The sequence below is a fragment of the Engystomops pustulosus genome, chromosome 8, assembly GCF_040894005.1.
Source record: "Engystomops pustulosus chromosome 8, aEngPut4.maternal, whole genome shotgun sequence".
NCBI classification, from domain to species: Eukaryota; Metazoa; Chordata; class Amphibia; order Anura; family Leptodactylidae; genus Engystomops; species Engystomops pustulosus.
The window spans coordinates 27715534-27737365 of record NC_092418.1 but is presented as its reverse complement, the minus strand read 5'-3'; the positions used below and the strand labels follow the sequence as shown (position 1 = coordinate 27737365).

Here is a 21832-nt window from a genome sequence, read left to right as displayed (position 1 = left end):
CAGAGTCCACCACTATCAGTTGAAAGATGCCATTATGTTTAAAGCCCGAGTGGTGGGCAACATAACCGGACCTTTCCCGACTGACTTTGCTGAAGTGCAGGGCCATGAAACCCCTGCTGGAGGAACTAAGATGTCAGGATATCCCCTACTTGTGGGGTTTCACCTACAAATACGACATGCCGGCCGGAGACATGTGGTATGGAACCTGAATGATATCCATGCTCTGGCGACAGAATTGGACATTCCAGAACCAGATATTACAGAATGGCCAGACCTTCCTATTCCACTGCAACATGCTGCTCCACCTCTGCCGGAGAGGCCGCCCCCTGGGCCAAGCCCGTCATGATCAGGGGAGAAGGAAAAAAAATGCTAACACCTGGCAGCCCAGTGTATGCCAAAATGGATATTCAAAGGAGCGAACTACTCCCAGTGTATACTGCCAAGAAGTCTGAAAAATTAGATGTTAACATAAGCTTATTATAACTATAATCCTGTTCTTACATGACTAGAAATTCTAAGCAGAACCATGTAAGCAGATTTTACGTACTACATTTGCTGTACTTTGTAAGATTAAGTCCCTGCCTTTGGGGACAAAGAGCGTGTATTGCCAACATTCTCTACTTTACGGGGGAAAAGCATGACCGCACCAAAATACCAGGAGGGACCTCCACTCTGCACAGGCTCAGACACAACATAGCCCCCCCAATAAAACTGTATCCCTAAAACACAACAATCCCTTTTTAGTCCTTTTGAAAGTTAATTTCTGGATGCCAAAATTTTCATTTTTTATATAAATTTTTGCACCTATCGATAAAATGTTGTCAAAATTTTGATTTAGATGCATAAAGATCTCACAAACCTGTTCTAAAAGTGAAATAAATACACTTAGTTATGGAATTATTTGATCCCTTGAACTGGCAGATTTCGGGTAAGTATTGAGCAATAATGTTCATCTGCCAGGTGGCTATTTTTTTGACAACTGAAGAAGATCTTTACTTTAACTTTTCACAAATAGCAGAACACAAAAATGATTGGGATCTGTTTGCTGTGGGTGGAGTTATGCCGTGGAGGTAAAGTCTTTATAAAGGGTAACTCCTGCTAGAGACCCAACAGTGACAAGGACACCAGGAGGACCACCATGGCTTCAGAATCGGTGACCATTTTTCTTCTATGCACCATAATCATGATGCTCATGAAGATAATAATGGGCTTTACGAAAAGAAAAAATTATAATTTTCCTCCAGGACCATCCCCGCTCCCCATTATTGGTAACCTGCATATACTGGACATACAAAGACAAGACTTGACTTTCATGGAGGTAAATAATGGATTTGGTTTTGGTGACCAATACAGGTCGTCCCCATTTGTGCTGACCTTGGAATTGTTCATCTTCATGGATATTACGAAAATTATTATTAGGGTTGTTAAAATCATATCAGGCTTTGGGGAAAAATAAGTTATGGGGAACATTTTATGAGAATATTTTCAGTTTTTATAATCAACATATGTCTCTGGCAACAGACCACTAATATTATATACTTTATATATAAATTCTATTAATGACCATATCACTCTCATAATCTGGTCCTTTAAAATGTCTAAAAGCTTTACATGAGGAACAGAGGATCTCTCAGGTGTCCTGTAGAATATGAACCCCTCATATAGAATATAGAGCTGGTAACTGACAATATTCACTATGGCTCTAACTTTTTAATTTTCTTTGTATTGTCTTGTGACTTTTGTGGCATTTATCCCCGGGAGAAATACAGGATTATTCTTTTTACTATTTTCTTTGGTCTGAATTTTTACAAAAATTTAGGCTTAACCCCGATTAAATAGTTATCTATCTACGGTAGCTATTTTAGCCATTTCTAACTGTAACAAAAGTGTTACCCCAAGACAGACAATATAACAGTGTTTGGCATTTTGTTATTTTTCATTTTTTCTTTGTACATTTAAAGGGGTAAGCCACTGATTCTTATATTCATGAACATATGGTCCTGGCAGGACGATTGTTCATGGACAGATAGAGATCAACCGGAATGTCTGACTGATGAGGTAAAAGACAGGAGGCTACACTTTATATATCAGGAAAGTGGAGCAGAACTATAAATAGATGTATAGAGGGAAATTATATAGTATATACTGTATACTATAATTACATTACAATTTTAATTGTTACAGGTGAAAAGGAACTGCCTCAATGTGATAATTGTTGCAATATGGGCACTGCTCAATCTAGACAGACCTCACTACGACATCCCGGCAATTACATGTTCAGTCAAGTGACCCCTGGGATGCATGGAGGACCAGCCGCCTCTGTTCTCCGTACAGCGCTTGATCGAGCACTGTGTATGAGAGAAGGAGAAGACAGAAACATTAAGTATGGCTTCTGTCTTCTTCTTGCTACTAGCGGAAAATCTCTCAGGAAAATCTCTCTGTTCTCTCGGGAAGTCTCCAAATGCCTGCACTTTAAAGGAAACCTACCATTTCAAATGGTCGGTGTAAGCTGTAAACACCGGTGCTTAGTTTCTTTAGTGTTATAAACCGCGATATCGCGGTTTTAACACTTTTTAAACTTTATAGCAGAAGCTGCTTCGGCGCTGGGCGCGACCGTGCGCGCGCAACGCCTGCGGCATTTCCTATGTAGGCGCGCGCACGATCGTTTCTGCTATAAAGTTTAAAAAGTGTTAAAACCGCGATACCGCGGTTTATAACACTAACGAAACTAAGCACCGGCACCAGCTCACCCTGAGCTGGTGCTCGGTGTTTACAGCTTACACCGACCATTTGAAATGGTAGGTTTCCTTTAAATATGCTATGTATACTGTATATAAATATACAGTGGCTGATCGGGAGCCAGTTAAGTAAGGAGTCCTCCACTTTATTAGCACTGATGACATACTCTCAGGATATTTCATTAGTGCACTTTTTTCAGAGGAACACTCCTCATTTTCACAACAATTTGGTGGGATGATCTCAAATGGGTTTCACTGTAAATTTTTGTCATGGGGAGAGTGGGAGTGTATGAGCTCCAGTGATGTTCTCATTGAAGACGGTAACCAACAAACCACTATTTCTTCATCCCCACAGTCCTCTATTTCAATCTCATTTCTTTTTTCTCCCGTTCTTAATACATTTCATTGACAAATGTTTTAGCTTAGATGACATGATATTTATATCATTTTCCAGCTCGCAAAGAAATATGGTTCATTCTTCACCTTCCATTTTGGATCTATAAAAGCAGTGGTTCTGGTGGGCTACGAAGCCAATAGAGAAGCTCTGGTCTCGGCCAACTATGATTTTGGAAATCGTGCTCCAATCCCTATTGCTGATGACTTCCAGAAGAATCATGGTAATATATTCATTGGTCTTTCTAAACTTAGAGGAAGAGTAGTCCCTGGTAGTGATGAACGGACCCTTAAAAATTTGGGTTCGGTCGGGTTCATCCAAACCTGAAATTTAAAGCTGTGCGGCCAGCTTGCTAGTGTCCGCTCATCATTAATCACGGGTTTGAGGTGTAAAAACATGGTGGATGTCCTGGCTATAGATGCAACAGGACTGTAAAGGTCTTTCTTCAGAGCAAAGAGTAAAATACATGAAGCTTAGCGTTGACAAATTTTAATGCTTTGTAGGTCGTATGTACTGTAAATCCTGACACTTTGTATGGATTGAATACGTAGGATACAGACTGAATGTTTCTTAGGAATGTTGAGTTTTGCCATTGAGTGTTTATGTCACCACTAGAAGGGACATAAGTAACATTTAATACCAGTTGTAAAGATTGACTTCTATGTCATGGACCATGGTTCTGCTTGAGGAAATTGGTTAAAGATAGGCCAAAGTGTAAAATCATTTTTTCCTCTTTTCTAGGTGTTGTGTTCTCCAATGGGGAGTTATGGAAGGTGACCCGAAGATTTACACTTTCCATATTAAGAGATCTTGGGATGGGGAAGAAACCCATTGAAGGCAGAATTATCGAGGAGCTACAGTACCTGAATGCAGCAATCCAGTCTCATAATGGTGAGTGGTATTAGATACAACTGGGCAGGTTTCTATTAGAAGAGACCTAGTAGTTGCAGGTTCTACACTGGTAACCATAAAAAATTCCCATTCTTGTACAATACGTTGGCAGATTTTAACCTTGGTTGACCTTACCTGAGGTGAAAATTGGAATGTTGCACCCTCCCCAGGCAGCCTATCTGAGGTTCAGCTGGAGAACCTTTCAACTAAGCACCATAAAACTTAATGTGCGGTATCTAAGATACTTGTTATATGTACAATCAGAAGGCCTCCTAGGCCAGACTAGTGAGTTGGAGCTGCGGGGCACAGGGGCACGGAGAGGGGCACAGGTGAGCCCACGACCCGAGATGTGGGTAGCGGGAGCACCCGTGACACTGTCAAACACTAGTAGTTGGGCCACAGCTTCAGTTCAGGGACACAGGTGGCACAACAGCATCACTCACCGCCTACATCTTCAACAGCATACCGGAGAGTCTATTCTGCACCAATCTGTATAATCAACGGGATCTGTGTCTTAAAGACGCAGATGGAATTAATTTTTCTTCCTTAGTACAGACCATGCCACCCCTCCTCAGGGCTCTGACATCTACTGCCTGTGTCGAGAGGTGGCCCTGGGTAGATGATGTTGACCAAACATGATATAGGTATTGAATAAAGGTAAGACTGGGTTAAATGAGTAACAATATTTCCTATTCTACATTCTAGGTAAACCTTTTGATAAGAAAGTCTTCTATCTTGCTCCTCCTAACATAACTTTTGGGATGTTATTTGGAAGACGTTTCGACTACAATAACCCAACGTTCCAGAAGATTATAACCATCATGGATGACATTGTTGTCAATACCGGTACTCCAGCAGCAAAGGTAAACTATATCTTTGGTAATGGTCCATGAACCAGCCAAAGCCACATGCAGTGGCCCAGTACAATGGTATATGGCTAACAATGGACAGCTGCCATGGCTGTGTGTTTGTTGCGTGTGTGTGTGTTACAGCCATATTGTGGCCACCCAGTGACCCCGCATCCCTTGCCCTACAAGAGACTCTCAAAATCACCACATGCATTGAATTTTGGATGCTTACATGATTTGTACCCACCCAACATACACAATGATACCATCTAATCCTTGAAGTTGTGGACTACAGATAATTTACCAGTTCCCTACAATGTACTGACGAGATGCAGAGATGTTAAGGGGGTCTGCCTCACAGGGTAGCCAAGAGGAAATGATTTCTCATCCTAGAAATCATATTTGCATATTTCCCAGATACTTTTTCAGTGCATATCTTATTTACGTTTTTTTTAACCTTTCAGTACTACAATATCTTTCCAATACTGAAGCATGTCTTAAAGGAACCAGGACTTGTTATGGACAGGGTGAATCAACTTAATGAAATTTTGAAGGTTCTCCTCAAGGAAGCACAGGAAGCTAAATGTGAAGATAGTTTCCGGACGTACACTGAAGCCTTCCTGCAAAAAGATGAAAGGGTAAAAAGAGTTAACCCTCTGTGTACTTTTGGATATATATTCTACTTTGCAAAAAAAAAAGATCTTTAATACAGCCACAAATAAAGCTACTCTTGTTACCGTTGTCCAAATCTTCTCAAATTAAAAAAAAAAAAACATCACAGAAACAAGCAGCAAGGGACTTTGCAGTTACCAAATTTAGGTGTTTTTTAGAATAGGGAATATGGCATCAAAGGTCCGTGATACCTTTGATGCCATCACCAAGCATTTCCAGGGCAAAGTGTCACATCAACATTTTTTTTTCCATTTAGGAAACAGTTACAGAAGAAAAACAGAAAATGTTTACAGAAAATAACTTTTTGGCTTCAGCATTTGATGTTATGCTCGGAGGGACGGAGACTACAGCGACCACCATACAGTGGGCTATTCTGCTCATGATGAAATATCCTCATATACAGAGTAAGAGGGGTATTTGTTTTGTTTTAATTAGCTGTGAACATTGGACTGTAAGAAGCCACGGCCTCGTAAGATCGAGCACTGCTTTTACCATTTCACACCAGGGCAGAGCAATTAAAGGACATTTTCCACCAGGATCGTAAAGAATTGTAAACGAAGCACACTGAAATACTGGTGTGCGCCCCCTCTGGCAGCATCTGCTCTTCCTTTAGCTTCTTATTCCCTGGTTTTTACAATAAAAAGCTCCAGGCTCCAAAGGTTTTAATGGATGAAGGAATGCAAACCAGGCACCATAGCTGTGAATCGAGGCTGGAGCCTCTTAGATTAATTAGCATAATTTTTAAAGCCTTTTTATGTAGAAACAAGGGCAAAAAAAGATTAGATCCTGCCAGAGGGGGCACACACCGGCATGTAAGTGGTCTTGGTTTACAATCCGTGATCCTTTAATGTATAAATTTCAAGATAAGTGACTGGAATATGCAATATTATTCTTTATTTTTCAGAAAAGGCTCAAAATGAAATTAAAAATGTGATCGGGCTCGAGCGTCCTCCTCGATGGGATGACCAGAAAGTTCTTCCATACTGCTTGGCCTTAGTCCATGAAGTTCAGCGCTTTGCTAATCTCTTTCCATATTTTCCCCACTCCACACCTACAGATGTCAATTTCAGAGGTTACACTATACCAAAGGTAATTCTGAATATTATAAAATATCATAAAAAATGTTGCACCATTCACATAACCCAGATCATAAGCAGTCACTTACCCTTTACATCTTGGTGGTGGCACTATAATACAGTAAACTCTATACACATCTAATACAAAGCTATTGGTAGCATGAAATTTATGATGGCAACTACTGTACATTCCAAATGGTTACGACCATTATAAAAACTTTACAATAGTCTTGTTAACTTTCTTGGCCGGCATTTGTAACTAAGCCATAACTATTGGTGTCTTAGTGTTGAATATTGCTTTTTGTTACTTTAAGGGACACTGTCAGCAGAATTTGACCCACCCCAAAAGTAATTATATTGTTCTGAAGGGCTTTCTACAGTCTTTGTACACATATATCCCAGCTTTAATCACTCCCAGATCTACGTCATGGCCAGCTATAGCCCCTCTCCACCTTTTATTACTTTTCTGCCAGCTCAAATCTATTACTAGTGGGGAGTTGAGGTTCCCTACAGCATAGGCACCATCTAAAACCACTAAAATGCATGCGGGAGGGGGGTAAATGTTTACGCAATTGGTGTAAAAGCAATAGCAATGACTGATATCCCATTAGAATTGTGTTACTATTTTTGGAGGACCCATAAAAGTGTTACATGTCTATCATTATTTAATAGGGCACCACAGTGATCCCCCTCTTCGGATCTGTTCTCAATGACGAAACCCAATGGGAGACTCCCCAACTATTTAACCCCAATCATTTCTTGGATGCTGATGGGAACTTTTTGAAAAAAGATGCTTTTTATCCATTCTCCAAAGGTAAAGTCACTGAATTTTTAGGTTTGGGATCTTGGAGAGCAACATGGGGTAACAGGAACCCAACAACTTACCAGTGCACAACCTCAAAAAAATTCTCCCCTGATACCTCCTGAGAAGCAGTACTAATCTAAGGTCCAGTGTCAGAATTGTTGCTCTCCGGAGTGTGCTGTATGTAGTCACACTCCCACTTGGGTGCCACTCACCTATTCTCCAGGCTCTTCTGCCCAGTCACAGCTTTAGTGTCACTCCCACTTGGGTGCCGCTCACCTATTCTCCCGGCTCTTCTGCCCAGTCACAGCTTTAGTGTCACTCCCACTTGGGTGCCGCTCACCTATTCTCCCAGCTCTTCTGCCCAGTCACAGCTTTAGTGTCAGGACGGAAGGAGAGACGTAGATAATGTGACGTCAACACATGGTGCGGTTGGTAGGTAAGGGTTTTCGTTACATAGACTTTGCCAATTAAGGCTTATAGCCATTGATGCTTCACTAGAGGATTCTGGGAAATATGCAAATGCATTTTCCAGGATGGGATAAGGAAAATAATTGGCAAAGTCTCCATAAGGGGAACTCTTTCCAAACCTTGCGAAATTTTCCGCCCCCATCAGGCCTCTGCTTTCTGCCGCCTGAGGTGAGATGCTCATCTCACCTCATGACCGATGCAGCCCTGGCTGTACTGTCATGTATCCCACAGAAACAGGGACATGTCATAACTTTCCAATGATGGTATACATCAGAATTCCTTTCTATCCCATACTATTCAACTTGGGTGTACATTGAAAAAGAAAGCTACTTATTTTTACGTTTCTACAATGTATTATGTTTCTACAATAGTCATTTACAAACCTTTGACTTTGCTATTTATACAGGACGCCGAGTGTGCGCTGGAGAAAGCCTGGCCAGGATGGAGCTATTCCTTTTTATCACAGGATTGCTGCAGAAGTTCACATTCACACCTCCTCCAGGAGTGTGGAGAGAAGACTTGGACCTCACTCCAGAAGTGGTCTTCACCATGAGAACCAAGAGTTACAAAGTTTGTGCAACTCCCAGGCAGTAGGAAGTCTATAAATTTAATCACCCCTTAATCCAATAGTAGCCATGAAGCCACACAGAACACAATGCTTCACCACTAGACGCCTACTTAGCTGACTCTAATATTTCCTAAATCATAATTGTAACTTGCAAGTGAGAAAGAAGTATGGTTGAAGATTTCCAAAAAATCCCATAAAAGTAGGAATCTTAAATCCAAGAAAATTTTTGCCTGCTTTTTAAGGTAGACTTTAAAGGAAACCCACCATCAGAAGTAGATGTGATGGTAATAATTCATTTATATAGCACACACAGATTACACAGAACTTTCCAAATCAGTCCCTGTCCCCAATGGGACTCACAATCTAATCAACCTACCAGTGTGTTTTGATGTGTGGGAGGAAACCGGTGGACCTGGAGGAAACCACGCAAACATGGAAAGAACATACAAACTATTTGCAGATGTTGACCCTGGGACTTGAACCCAGGTCCCCAGTGCTGCAAGGCTGTAGTGCTAACCACTGTGCTGCCCATAATCCTTCTGCCTGCCTTTACCCTAATCTGTAGTTTAATAATCCTGGAACGTAACCTTGTTAAAAACTTTCTTAGTAATATATAAAGTAACTGCAGAGGTTACGGGGGCGTGCACTAGCCGGGCACTGGGAGCTAAGGCTACTCCACGCCCCAGGAGCCTCTGCAACTCATTTACATATTACTAAAATAAAGCTTTTAACAAATTAGGTTTGGTTCCAGGATTATTAAATGACAGATTAGGGCAGAGGCAGCAGGAGGAATCTACCATCACATCTACTCCTGATTCATCATGGTAGGTTTCCTTTAAAGAAAGCTGGAGAATGAAAGGCAACGATTGAAAGCCAAGTTTTTACAAATTATTATAATGCCAGGTCCACCACCTCTAATCCAGCACCTAGGATTAAGGACATTTTGCAGGTACAACAATCTGTAGACAATCGTATGAAGGAAAAGAGGGTCGAAATGGGGAGAAAATGGATAATTGAGCCAATCAGATGTTTATATAAAAGCAGGGGAAGACTGGGCTGATCTTTCAGGAAACAGTGACTTGCCTTTAGTACAAGATTATTATCTTGAAGAAAGAGTCAAGGGAGGTGAAATGATGGCAGCTAAATTGCAGTCTGGAAGTTAGAATGTATAAAGTACATGGACCTGGCATGGATATGAAAAAAGACAGAACATAGAACATAATGGGGCTCATTTACTAAGGGTCCAAAATCCCAACGATTTCCGATTTGCCTCCGAATTGCTGGGATTTTGGCCCTCGCGATCGGATTGTGGCTCATCGGTGCCAGCTTTAACGCAACAGAAATCGGAATCGACGGACAGAATCGACGGATTCGGAAAAAACGCAGAATTTAAAAAAGAATTTGTGTCGCAAGATCAGCACTAACATGCACCGGGACGAAGAAGGAGAACTCCGGCGGAGCTCGGCGCAGCGGCGACACCTGGTGGATAACGGGCACACGGACCTTGAATCCCGGCAGACCGGAATCAGACAACGCGACTGGATCGCAACTGGACCGGGTAAGTAAATCTGCCCCAATGTGAACAAGTTCCTGTATAATAGCACATGAAGGTTGCATTGCTATGGATGCTAGAAGTAAAGACACTGTTACAAGTTTTGCATTAACATACAGATTCCTTAAAATTATGATAAATGTATCATGTTTAACGTAACCCAATGCAAATACCAGGGCAATAGCCCAATGCAAGTGTCCGACTATATTTCACGTCCTTATAATGGAATGTATAAAGAATCACCTGTATACTACAGATTTTATACATGTCAAAGTTTAGGCTTAGAAGGAATAATCTAGATTCTCTGGGACCCTTCTGGTCCGGTATTATCAAAATGAATGACTTTCTACCCTGATGGGCAGAAATACAGGTGGCCGTGGGTGAAGGTGGGCACAGCCGGACTAACAACCACATTTTCAAGAACACCATTGAAAGCCAAGTTTTTACAAATGACAGGCAGCTCCCGGGTTACATACAAGATAGGGTCCATAGGTTTGTTTTTAAGTTGAATTTGTATGTAAGTCAAAACTTTATATTTTATTATTGTAGATCCAGACACAAATTTTATTTGCCCCAGTGACAATTGTAGTTTCAAAATTTTTAGCTGTAATGGGACCAAGGATTGTCAATAAAGCTTCATTACAGACACCTTACAGCTGATCACTGCAGCCTGGGACTATAGTAACATCCAGAGAGCTTCACCAGAGGTCACAGTGGGCAGAGGTGTCAGTCTTTAACTAGGGGTTGTCTGTAAGTCGGGTGTCCTTAAGTACGGGACTTGCTATATTAATTGCTATGTTTTTGGGTTTAAAGCTGTGTCTATGAAAGAAAAGTATATCATGTTACAGATACTTCTTATTCAATAACAAAACATCAAGCCAAACTTAACGTGTGTTTTTTTATTTAGCAATTTTTAAAATTTTTATTTTTTCAATAAATCACTACCTTTTTTGTAGTAGTCTTCAAAATCCTGGTTCTGTCTTAATAGATCTCATCGCTTACCCACTTAACACCCTAAAGTGACATATTTTTTCATCAAACTATGAGGTGGCAGATAGGACCATACATTGTTAATACATAGGAATATTTAGCTCCCCCAAAGTGTCACATTGTACCCACGAAAAACAGTGCCTGTGGAAACCCCAATGGAAGAGCTACTTACCTCCTCCTACTTCCAACTATGTCTGAGCTCACCTTCCCTTTGTCTCACTGCGTTACTTGATTTATTGTACAATAAAGCAGATTTACATGTCCTCAGGAGCTTGGCAGACACAACGTTATTTAGTTTGTGAGCAGTAATTGGTGTCATAGGCCATTTGTCTGAATGTATCCTAAGCCAGTTCGGACCTGCAGACCAGGTTTGATATTGCAGAGGTTTTTACAATATCTGTTTTTTCAGTGGAGACTATAGGACACACCCCACCACCAGCACCACCTGCCCTGCTCCAACCACCCCCCCCCCCCCCGAAACAAGCCGAAGAGGTGTATGGGTCGGAGAAGTCAGAAAAGTGGTGGGGAGTGGGAGATTTATGTGTTTTCTCCACCACAAAATGCAAGTGAAGAAGGAAAAATGAGTCTCCCCCAATGTCTAAAGCCTTATTATTTTTATAAGTTGGATAAGTTATCCATAAAATAAGCCATCTACATCAGATCGCTTGGGTCCCATCAATGAGATGATTCTGGCTCTAGCACCAAAATTACAAAGGATAGAGTAAGAAGAACTGACCCACTATCTTTGGTGTTTTATAGCAGCCCAGCATCCATTATTTTGCTAGATGGAAAAGTAATGGTTATCATGAGGTGCCTATTGTTGGACCCACACCGTACTGAAAGTGTTTTAAGTAAGGGCGGCTCGGTGGCTCAGTGATTAGCACTACAGCCTTGCAGCGCTGGGGTCCTGGGTTCAAGTCCCATCCAGGTCAACATCTGCAAAGAGTTTGTATGTTCTCTCTGTGTTTATGTGGGTTTCCGCTGGGTTCTCCAGTTTCCTCCCACACTCCAAAACATACTGGTAGGTTGATCACACACATTTATACACTCGCACACATATAGAGCATATACACACATAGGGGGTCATTTACTAAGGGCCCGATTCATGTTTTCCTGACGTGTTACCCGAATATTTCCGATTTGCTCCTATTTTCCCTGAATTGCCCCGGGTTTTTGGCGCACGCGATCGGATTGTGGCTGGCATGCAAGCGTCGGAAATCCGCCGGATTCAGAAAAACCGCCGCATTTAAAAAATGCATGCGCCATACTTACATGCACCAGGAAGAGATCAGTGAACTCCAACGCAACTCGGCGGACCTTGGCGCAGCAGCAACACCTGGTGGACATCGGGCGCAGGACCTTCATGAATCGCCAGAAGACCCAAACGCTCGTCCGAGAAGCCGCCGCTGGAACGCGAATGGACCGGGTAAGTAAATGTGCCCCATAGAGTGCCATATACAGACATACAGCATTTATACACACATACAGCATACACAAACCACAGATACACACCCATACAACATATCTACCTCATATATATTCATATTAATCTGTACAATGTGCAGCATAATATGTACAGTTTATAATGGTGCACATCCTCCATTCTTTAGTGTCAGGTCAGATGATGGGGCCCTCTGACACCTGAGGTCCGGTGCAGTGTCGGACTGGCCCACCAGAGTGCCAGAGGATCCCCCGGTTGGCCCTGGCTCCATAAGTACATTATAGGACAACCTAATTTAGATGGAGGTAGGGTCTACTTCCAAGGGGATGTTAAGTGGTTTGGTCCACAAAAAGAACCTCAGTCCCCAGACCCAAGGAACCCCAAACCACTCAAAAATCACTGAATATGCAAGTAAAACATGTAGTACAAGAAGGGAAGCCCCTCTTATAGTGCTACCCTGCTGCAATGTCAGACAGTACAGGAAGGACATTTGTACAATATTAAGGGCTGGTACCATAGTAGATGGATTATAAACCATAATCAATACATATTATATTACATTTCTTCACTTGAGACACACAAAGATATTGATCTATAAATATATGGATAATCCATGTTTATAGTCTGAGAGTTATTCATTGACTTGAGTATCGTGCATAATCTCATACAGTAATAATATAGGGAAAGTTTCAGGTTTGCACATCTTTTGACCCATTTCTTTATCATTGAATCTACTCCTCCTACTTCACTATATAAAGTCACCAAGTTCATTACCTCCAAAACCATATCTAACCTTAAGGACACCCATCATGGCCTTTTTGCTCTGGTACATAGCGGATTCAGTCTCCATTGCTCTGGCGCTGAGCACATTACTCATATTCCTGTTACACTTTAGGAATAAGAAGTCTCCATATAACTTACCTTCAGGTCCAACCCCACTGCCTCTAATAGGAAACCTGCACTTACTGGACATCAGGAGGCCGGACCTCTCTCTGATGAAGGTAAAGTCAATACTTTCCAAATTGTTTAGTAATTTTTTTTGTGATTATGTTCCTCTAGTGCACATGGGCAGTTGTATGGAGGCCATTTTTTCTTTATGTATTGATAGAAGCTTTATATAGAATTAATATAGAATTTTTCTAGAGCTTTTGAGACAATGGGGCACATTTACTTATCAGTCCCGTCGCGAACCCCACTGTGCGTTGTCCGCGATGCCGTAATTTACTAAGATGGTGCGTCCGAGTTCCTGCATGTGTCGCTTCCCCGCTGAGGTCCGCCGGAGTCACCATCTTCTTCCTTGTGCATGTGAGTGCTGATTTTGTGACACAATTTGCTTTTTAAATTCCGCGGTTTGTCCGAATCCGTCGGGTTGTCCGACTTCCACGCCCCCGATTTGCATGCAAGCCGGCGCCGATGCGACACAATCCGATCGTGTGCACCAAAAACCCTGGGCAATTCAGGGCAAAACAGAAAAAAAATTGCAAAACCCAACGAAAATGCGGCGTTTGGACCCTTAGTAAATGTGCACCAATGTATTATTTTCCCTTATTGCATGTCCTGTTGCATATAATATTAGATGTTCTATTTTTTGAGTTGAGTTGTTATTATTTCTTGTGTTCTAGCTTGCAGAAAAATATGGCCCAATATTCACCATTCACATGGGCATGAGTAAGGCCGTAGTGCTTACTGGGCTGGAGACCATAAAAGACGCCCTTGTGGATAGTGCAGACCAGTTCTCCGACCGAGCTGCGCTTCCTATATTTCATGCTATCCAAAGAGGAAATGGTAAAGAACACTGTATTATTTAATCTAGACTCAATATAAACAATAAGTTACTATTGCTAGCAGTTTTTCTTCACTATGCACTTTGCAGTTCTCGCAGAGCTGGTTGCTGGAGACTAGCTGCTATAAGGTCTCCCATACACTACAGCAGAAGGAAATATGCTCATATAAGTCGCTCTGTTTCAATCAGAAGCATAAGCAGGGTTATATGGGACATTTAGATAACTATTAACAGTATCAATGCAAATTTGGGTGTTCAGGGTTGGAAATTAACTATTCAGCTCCGGAAAGCCTGTCTTTCGCTTAGCTCCTTTCCCCTATAGACTTCTATGTAAAGCTGTAATGTGACCCCTCTGTGAGCTTCAGTCCATCTTTCTATTACAAGATCAATGCAAGAGAGATATCAATGTGAAAGAAAGTTTACTTGGGGGAGGAAGAAGAGTCTGATAAGAGGAGAAATAAGCATTTTTCTTTGATAAGATACAACAGTTTCTTATTACTTTGCAAAATTTATTGAAACGTTAGATAAAATTCTCTTCCTCGATGTATTAATCTTTCGATAATTTTTTTTACGTATTTTTATGCTAACTGTTCCAAAAACATTGCCTCCTACATTGTGTCTGGTATTGAAGCTCAATCAGAGTGGCAGTAAGATGGGAGACTGGAGACACGGTTTTTAATATAGGTGCAGACCAGTCCCTATCAGGTATAGTATTTATAGTAGTGGACTATAATATAAGCCGTTTGGGCAGTAGTCCAGGGCCCAAGCCTTCTGGGGGCCCATGGCCACCCAAACCACCCAACAAGTTTTATTATACTGAGAAGGACCTTCACCCATGAAACCTCATACATCTATTCCTGCTCTCAATACACATGTGCACAATAGCCATTTTAGGACCTTTTAAGGTCCTCCAAAGGTCCTGAAACATCAGATTGACACATAATCCATTCCCCATACGTAGGAAGTGAATTCCAGACTTGTAGGGACTCGTAGGAGCCCAGGGTCCACAGTAGCCTAAATGCTCCCCAGAGGGTTTAAGACATATCCTGCGAATATGTGTCATAAATACCTAAGATGGGAGGACTGTTAAAATATGAAGCATGTCAATGACAAGTCATAGTAAGACTATTATAACTGGTGTTATGTATCAATTTTTCAGGTGTGTTTTTTGCATCTGGAGAAATGTGGAGAACAACAAGACGCTTCACAATGTCCAGTATGAGGAACCTGGGCATGGGCAAGAAACATATAGAAGACAAAATCATAGAGGAACTGCAATATCTCACAGACAAGATTGAGTCTTACGCCGGTGAGATCCATAAATTATTTAACTGGCGCATGCTGCCACCACTAGAGGGAGCTGTGTCAATATGAAAACCGGGTATACACAGAAAATATGGAAGTCGAAAAAAGCTTCAAAGCCAGAAGCACCAGAAGATTAACATTTTTCTACATAATCTTTTGTGTAGGTGAGAAGTTTAAACTGAAAGAGTTTGCCTGTGGCCCCACAAACATTACCTTTGCCATGTTATTTGGCAACAGGTTTGATTATACTGATCCAGTCTACATGCAACTGCTGGACTTGATTGATGATATTGTCATTTTGCTTGGATCACCTTACTTACAGGTAGGTAGTTCATATTTCTGTATACTGTTTAAAGAGAACCTACCACCACGATTCTACCTATAAAGGTAGATCGGGTGGTAGGTGGATGTAAGGGACATGAGGATAGCTCTTTTTAGAGCTAATCCTCACGTCCCCGCTAACTTTTGGTACACTTTATTGAGCTAATATGTAAATTTCGTTATGCGGCTACTGGGGCGTGGAGTAGCCGAGCACGAGGCTACACAGCGCGGCAACTCCACGCCCCAGTAGCCACATTACTCCTCCTACCCTGTTGCGTGCAGCGCGCAGCTCCTCGTAGCTGTGCGCCCTCGTCCATCATGATGGAGCAGTCCCAGCTCCGAGGCCGGAGCTACTGCGTATGCGCAGTAGCCGGCTTGTGGGACGAGGCCGCACGCAACAGGGTAGGAGGAGTAATGTGGCTACTGGGGCGTGGAGTAGCCGCGCTGTGTAGCCTCGTGCTTGGCTACTCCACGCCCCAGTAGCTGCATAACGAAATTTACATATTAGCTCAATAAAGTGTACCAAAAGTTAGTGGGGACGTGAGAATTAGCTCTAAAAAGAGCTATCCTCATGTCCCTTACATCCACCTACCACCCGATCTACCTTTATAGGTAGATTCGTGGTGGTAGGTTCCCTTTAAAGGGGTTGTCCACTTACAGCTAATAATTGTATAAATTATTAGCTGTAAGTGGACAACCCCTTTAAAGGGAACCTACCACCACGAATCGTGTAATGAAATGTTATAAATTTTTCTGTATCAATTCCTCATGGGTTTTTTAGATCTCTGCTTGCTGTCCTGCTATGGAAAGCTTCTATGTTTACTGCCAGTGGATAGAAATCTGTCCATGGTCATGTGATGTCACACTTTGCAGGACCTTCAAAGGTCCTGAAAAGTCTCTTGTATACATGTATTGATAGCAGGAACAGATGTATGAGGATTTCATGGGTGAAGGTCCTTCTGATATAAAATTTGGTGGGTGGTTTGGGTGAACCTGGGCCCCGGACCACTGTCTAAACCACCTAGATTATAATCCACTACTTTACTTATCATAGCACTGGAGTAAAATCTTCTCATAATGTACTCTTACAGGCAGTTCTAGAGTTACATACAGGATAGGTTTTTTCTTGTTAAAGTGTAACTCCAGACCAAGTGGGTTTTTTTCCCAGTGACAATAGGATTTTCATAATTTTGGGTTGTCATGGGAACAAGGATTATTAATAAAGCTTCATTGCAGACACCTTTCATAACTGTTATGCTGACCCTTGCAACCTGGGGCCAAAATTCATCAAATTTCCATCTAGAGAGTTTGGCCAGAGGTAACAGGTGCATTTTTAACTAGAAGTCATCTGTAAGTTGGGTTCTCTTAACTCGTGTACATCCTGTATTATGTATTAAACGCTTAATATGTAATTATTTTTTTTTTATAGTTGTTTAACCTCTACCCAACACTTGCGATTTTTCTGAAAACGCACAAGATCATATTGGAAAAGATTGACAAGATTTCCAATGTTTTAAAAACTGACATTCAGGCCAAAAGAGGGAAAATAGATGTTAACTGCCTGTACACATTCATCGAAACTATAGTCGCCAAGCAAGAAAAGGTAATCAGTCTGTGGGCCTAGAAGTCAATGTGGTACTAGTCAAGTAGACACAACTGCACATTATATGGTACGGTGGAGACCTAGCTGCAGTGACTCACCAGTCCCATACAGCTGCTATTAAGTGCCACCTTTGGCACCCGTGCCATAGGTTCACCACCACTGTGCTATGTAATCTGACACCTCAGTGAGCTTTGGTCCGTCTTGTTAGCAAGACAGACTTGAGCAGAGAATCAGATTAGAAAGGAGGGAGGATGATAAGAGCCAAAGTAAGAGGAGAAGGAATCACTTTACTCTCATAACATACATTACAAACTTTCTTGTATTAACTTGGACTATGTACAGGTGGTCCCCTACTTAAGAACACTCGACTTACATACAACCCCTAGTTACAAACGGACATCTGGATATTGGTAATTTATTGTACTTTAGTCCTAGGCTACAATAAACAGCTATAACAGTTATCACAGGCGTCTGTAATGAAGCTTTATTGTTAATCCTGATTCTTATGACAACCCAACATTTTTAAAATCCAATTGTCACAGAGACCAAAAAAGTTCTGGCTGGGATTACAATGATAAAATATACAGTTCCGACTTACCTACAAACTCAACTTAAGAACAAACCTACAGACCCTATCTTGTATGTAACCCGGGGACTGCCTGTAATTATCTAAAATATATTAAAAAGTTAATGGCGAATTTAACAATAAGTCATTTACTACTGTAGCGCCATATGATAAGATATTAATAGTTACCATATGTGTCAGAGGTAGGTAAATTATATAAGCAACTTTTGGGCAGGAATTGGTATGAATTGTGATAGTTATTCTAAAGCATTGCTAGATATGTTGCCCAAATCTTATTGACTTGCTTGTGGTCTAGGAGCGGACAAACAAAGACACTCTTTTTCATGATGATAATGTGCTAGCCACAGTACTAGACCTGGTTATGGCCGGCACAGAGACCACCGCTACAACACTGCAATGGGGGATTCTGCTGATGATGAAGTATCCAGAAGTGCAAAGTGAGTTCTGTTTCCTGAAATTGTAATGCTATATTCTATACCTTGGCATAGTGGGAGCTGTGGTGTCCGAAGGTCCACAGGATTTTAGACCATTCTATGTAAGAGCAGTCTCCACACTGCCAGAGCCAATGCATACACCCATTGTGACACTATGTATAGCTTTGCCATATATATACTTGGGTGCAGTGATCACCCTAATATCTAACCAAATGAAAGCCCTAATCTCAGTTTTCTACGCTTTCAGAAAAAGTTCAAAGAGAACTCCATTCAGTCCTTGAATCTGGACGTCTCCCAAGATTTGAGGATAGAAATAATATGCCCTACACCCACGCTGTGATACATGAAGTTCAAAGATTTGCCAACCTTATTCCACATATTCCTCATGCCACATCTATGGACACTTATTTCAAAGGTTATTGTATCCCAAAGGTAAGTGAATTTGTGAAGTGGAGACTGGAACATCACTGCTTGGATCAGGTCAACGGCTTCACTTCCTGTTCACATTTTTTACATGTATGTAATAAATAACATAATAATATAATATATACAACTTAAAGGGGTTGGACACTCTTTATATAAGTTGCCTTTATTGTCTTGTGAATAATCCCTGAATCCAGTGATTCAGCACTCCTGATACTTACATTTGTAATGTGTGCAGACTCTCCACGCTTCTTTGTTTAGATGTGTGAGCCCTGATGAATAAGATGAGCTTCAGAAAGAGTTATGACTCTTCCTGCTCCACCCCCTCTCCCTGTCCCTGTCAGTGAGGATGGAAAGTGAAAGGAGAGACAAAGTGGGAGATGCCATAAGGATGGCCAAGAGCAGTGAGAGAGACTTCAGCGGTGTATATGCCGAGGGCAGCATGGTGAGAACAGGGAAAGGCTGAAGCTCCCAAAGGAGGCAAAGACACAGCTGCATATACCTATATGTGCAAAGACATGTCTAATAGAAGAGATTTATTGACAACTGGCCAACCCCTTTAATGATCAGGGGTTTATAAAGCCAAAAGCTGTTCACCAGGCCGGGCTTGTCTTTAAAGGGTTGTTTTGGGAATATATACTAAAAACCTTAAAGGGAACCTGTCACCAAAACCCCCATTTTTCCACATGCATATGTTCCATAATATTACAATTGCATAGTTGCTTTTGTCATGTTTGTGAGTCATATAGGCTGGCTAAAATCATATGGTGTATTTTACCTAGCTCCCTGCCAAGCTCCTACACTGAGTCCCAGGGGCAGGAATTAAATATCAAACGAACGTCTGCTCCTGGATCTTTTCCCAAGCCCACAAGCTCCAGTCCCTCCTTCTGACATCACAGATGGGTGGCATCCAAGAAGGAGCGTGTGGGATGGAGAATAAAAGATCCAAGAGCAGACATCCATTTGATTTTTTGAATTCTGGGACTTGTGAGGGAGCTTGGGAGGGAGCCAAATAATACCAGTTGGGGGGCCAAGCACTCAATAAACACAAAATAAATCTTCTTCTCAGGGAACGACTGTGATCCCGCTGCTTACATCTGTTCTGTACGACAAGAATCACTGGGAGACGCCATTCCAGTTTAATCCCAACCATTTCTTGGATGCTGAAGGGAAATTTGTAAAGAAAGAAGCTTTTGTGCCCTTCTCTGCAGGTAACTCACTGATCGCTAAGACACAAGATGACCTCGGTAAAATGTCTGTCCAAAGAATGTGAAAATAAAGTAAGCCATGTTACAGCCCCCCAACATGGTCGTGTGCATGAGGCCCGAGAGTCATTGGGGCAGCGTTCTCCGACGCTGATTTGGGTCTGGCCAGGATTCACTAAGGTAGTGCGCCCGATGTCCACCAGGTGTCGCTGCTGCGCTGAAGTCCGCTGGAGTTCACCTTCTATTTCTTGGTGCAGGTAAGTGCGTGTCAAGCGACACATTTTTTTTTTTTTAATTCAGCGGTTTTTCCGAATCCGTCGGGTTTTCTGACGGCCACGCCCCCCGATTTCCGTTGCATGCACGCCGGCACCGATGCGCCACAATCCGAACGCGGGGCAATTCAGGGAAAAACAGCGCAAAACAGTAATATCCGGGAAACCCAACGAAAAATAGCGATTTGGGCCCTTAGTAAATGACCCCCATTGACTTATCCTATGGTTAATATTTCTGTGAGCTGAGATTGGCACCAAATGGAAATCGTTCCTTTGAAAATTTGGGTCGCCGTTCTCTTAATTTTGGGATATGGATGTTGTCAGTTAGTTGTACAGAAAAATAGGTGTGTATATAATGGCTGGGGGGAAGAGCTGTAACTGTATATGAATTTGAGTTGACTTAAAAACATAAAGATAAGTTGCCCTTGATTAAAGTTTTTAAAAAATTTTCTATATTTCTTTGCAGGGCGCAGACTTTGTTTGGGAGAAAGTCTGGCAAAGATGGAACTATTCATATTTTTTACAGGATTACTTCAAAAATTCACATTTACCCCTCCACACGGTATGATGGAAAGTCAATTAGACCTGGATGCCGACCCGTGTTTCACGCTAAGGCCGCAGCCTCACCTGGAGTGTTGTGCTGTGGTGAAATAACTGGTGAAATAACTTATTTTTGGATTTAGTAGAAGTTGGTATTTGCCCCCTGTGAGCCATGTAACACAACCTCAATATTTAAAAAAAAAAAAGATTCACTTTATACCAGACCATTAAAAATCAGACTTACGTTATCTTAAATTAATCCAACTTTAATAGGGGTTTGTCATTTTATTTCATTTTTAATTCACAGTGACCTTGGTATTAACCTTGAATACAATTTAACTCTTAATTCTTTTGTCATGTCCTTAATAGGTCATGATTTAAGGTCAGGTGATAAATAAGAGATTGGTGATGGTCTAGGACAGGGGTCCCCAAACTTTTTACATAGGGGGCCGTTCACTGTCCCTCTCAGACCGTTGGAGGGCCGGATAAATAGCGCATCCGTAATACACTGGGCCCCCCTGAATTAATTATTTAATATACCGCACCCTCTTGTGAACTATTTTATATATTGGCCCAATTAATTAATTAATTGGGTCAATTAATTATTAAATATACTGGGACCCCTCTCCATTAATTATTTCCTAGCTGCCCCCCCCCCATTAATTACCAGACTGTCCCCCACCATTTATTATTTCCTATGCTTCCCCCCACCATTAATTATTTTATATGTCCCCCCAGCATTAATTATTTCATATGCTGCCCCCACCATTAATTATTTCCTATGCTCCCCCACACCATTAGTTATTTTATATACCCCCCACCATTAGTTATATTCCCCCCCCCACACCATTTGTTGTTTTATATACCCCACACCATTAGTTATTTTATATACCCCCCCCCCCACCATTGGTTATTTT

General features: G+C 41.6%; 2 protein-coding genes across 2 annotated transcripts; both read left to right on the top strand.

Annotated features, from left to right (window-relative positions):
- Positions 1 to 1121: 1121 nt before the first annotated feature.
- On the top strand, positions 1122 to 10895 carry LOC140075017 (cytochrome P450 2W1-like). The gene is made up of 9 exons (XM_072120445.1): positions 1122 to 1318; positions 3193 to 3355; positions 3874 to 4023; positions 4729 to 4886; positions 5336 to 5509; positions 5800 to 5947; positions 6448 to 6632; positions 7292 to 7433; positions 8299 to 10895. The coding sequence occupies exons 1-9, from the start codon at positions 1139 to 1141 to the stop codon at positions 8484 to 8486; spliced, it is 1488 nt and encodes a 495-aa protein (XP_071976546.1). The 5' UTR covers positions 1122 to 1138; the 3' UTR covers positions 8487 to 10895.
- A 1639-nt stretch (positions 10896 to 12534) lies between these two features.
- LOC140075016 (cytochrome P450 2W1-like) lies at positions 12535 to 21174 on the top strand. Its single transcript, XM_072120444.1, has 9 exons — positions 12535 to 13444; positions 14066 to 14228; positions 15386 to 15535; positions 15696 to 15853; positions 17282 to 17455; positions 18337 to 18478; positions 18723 to 18907; positions 19968 to 20109; positions 20842 to 21174. Exons 1-9 carry the CDS (start codon positions 13253 to 13255, stop codon positions 21027 to 21029), a joined length of 1494 nt encoding a protein of 497 aa, XP_071976545.1. The 5' UTR covers positions 12535 to 13252; the 3' UTR covers positions 21030 to 21174.
- Positions 21175 to 21832: the final 658 nt, after the last annotated feature.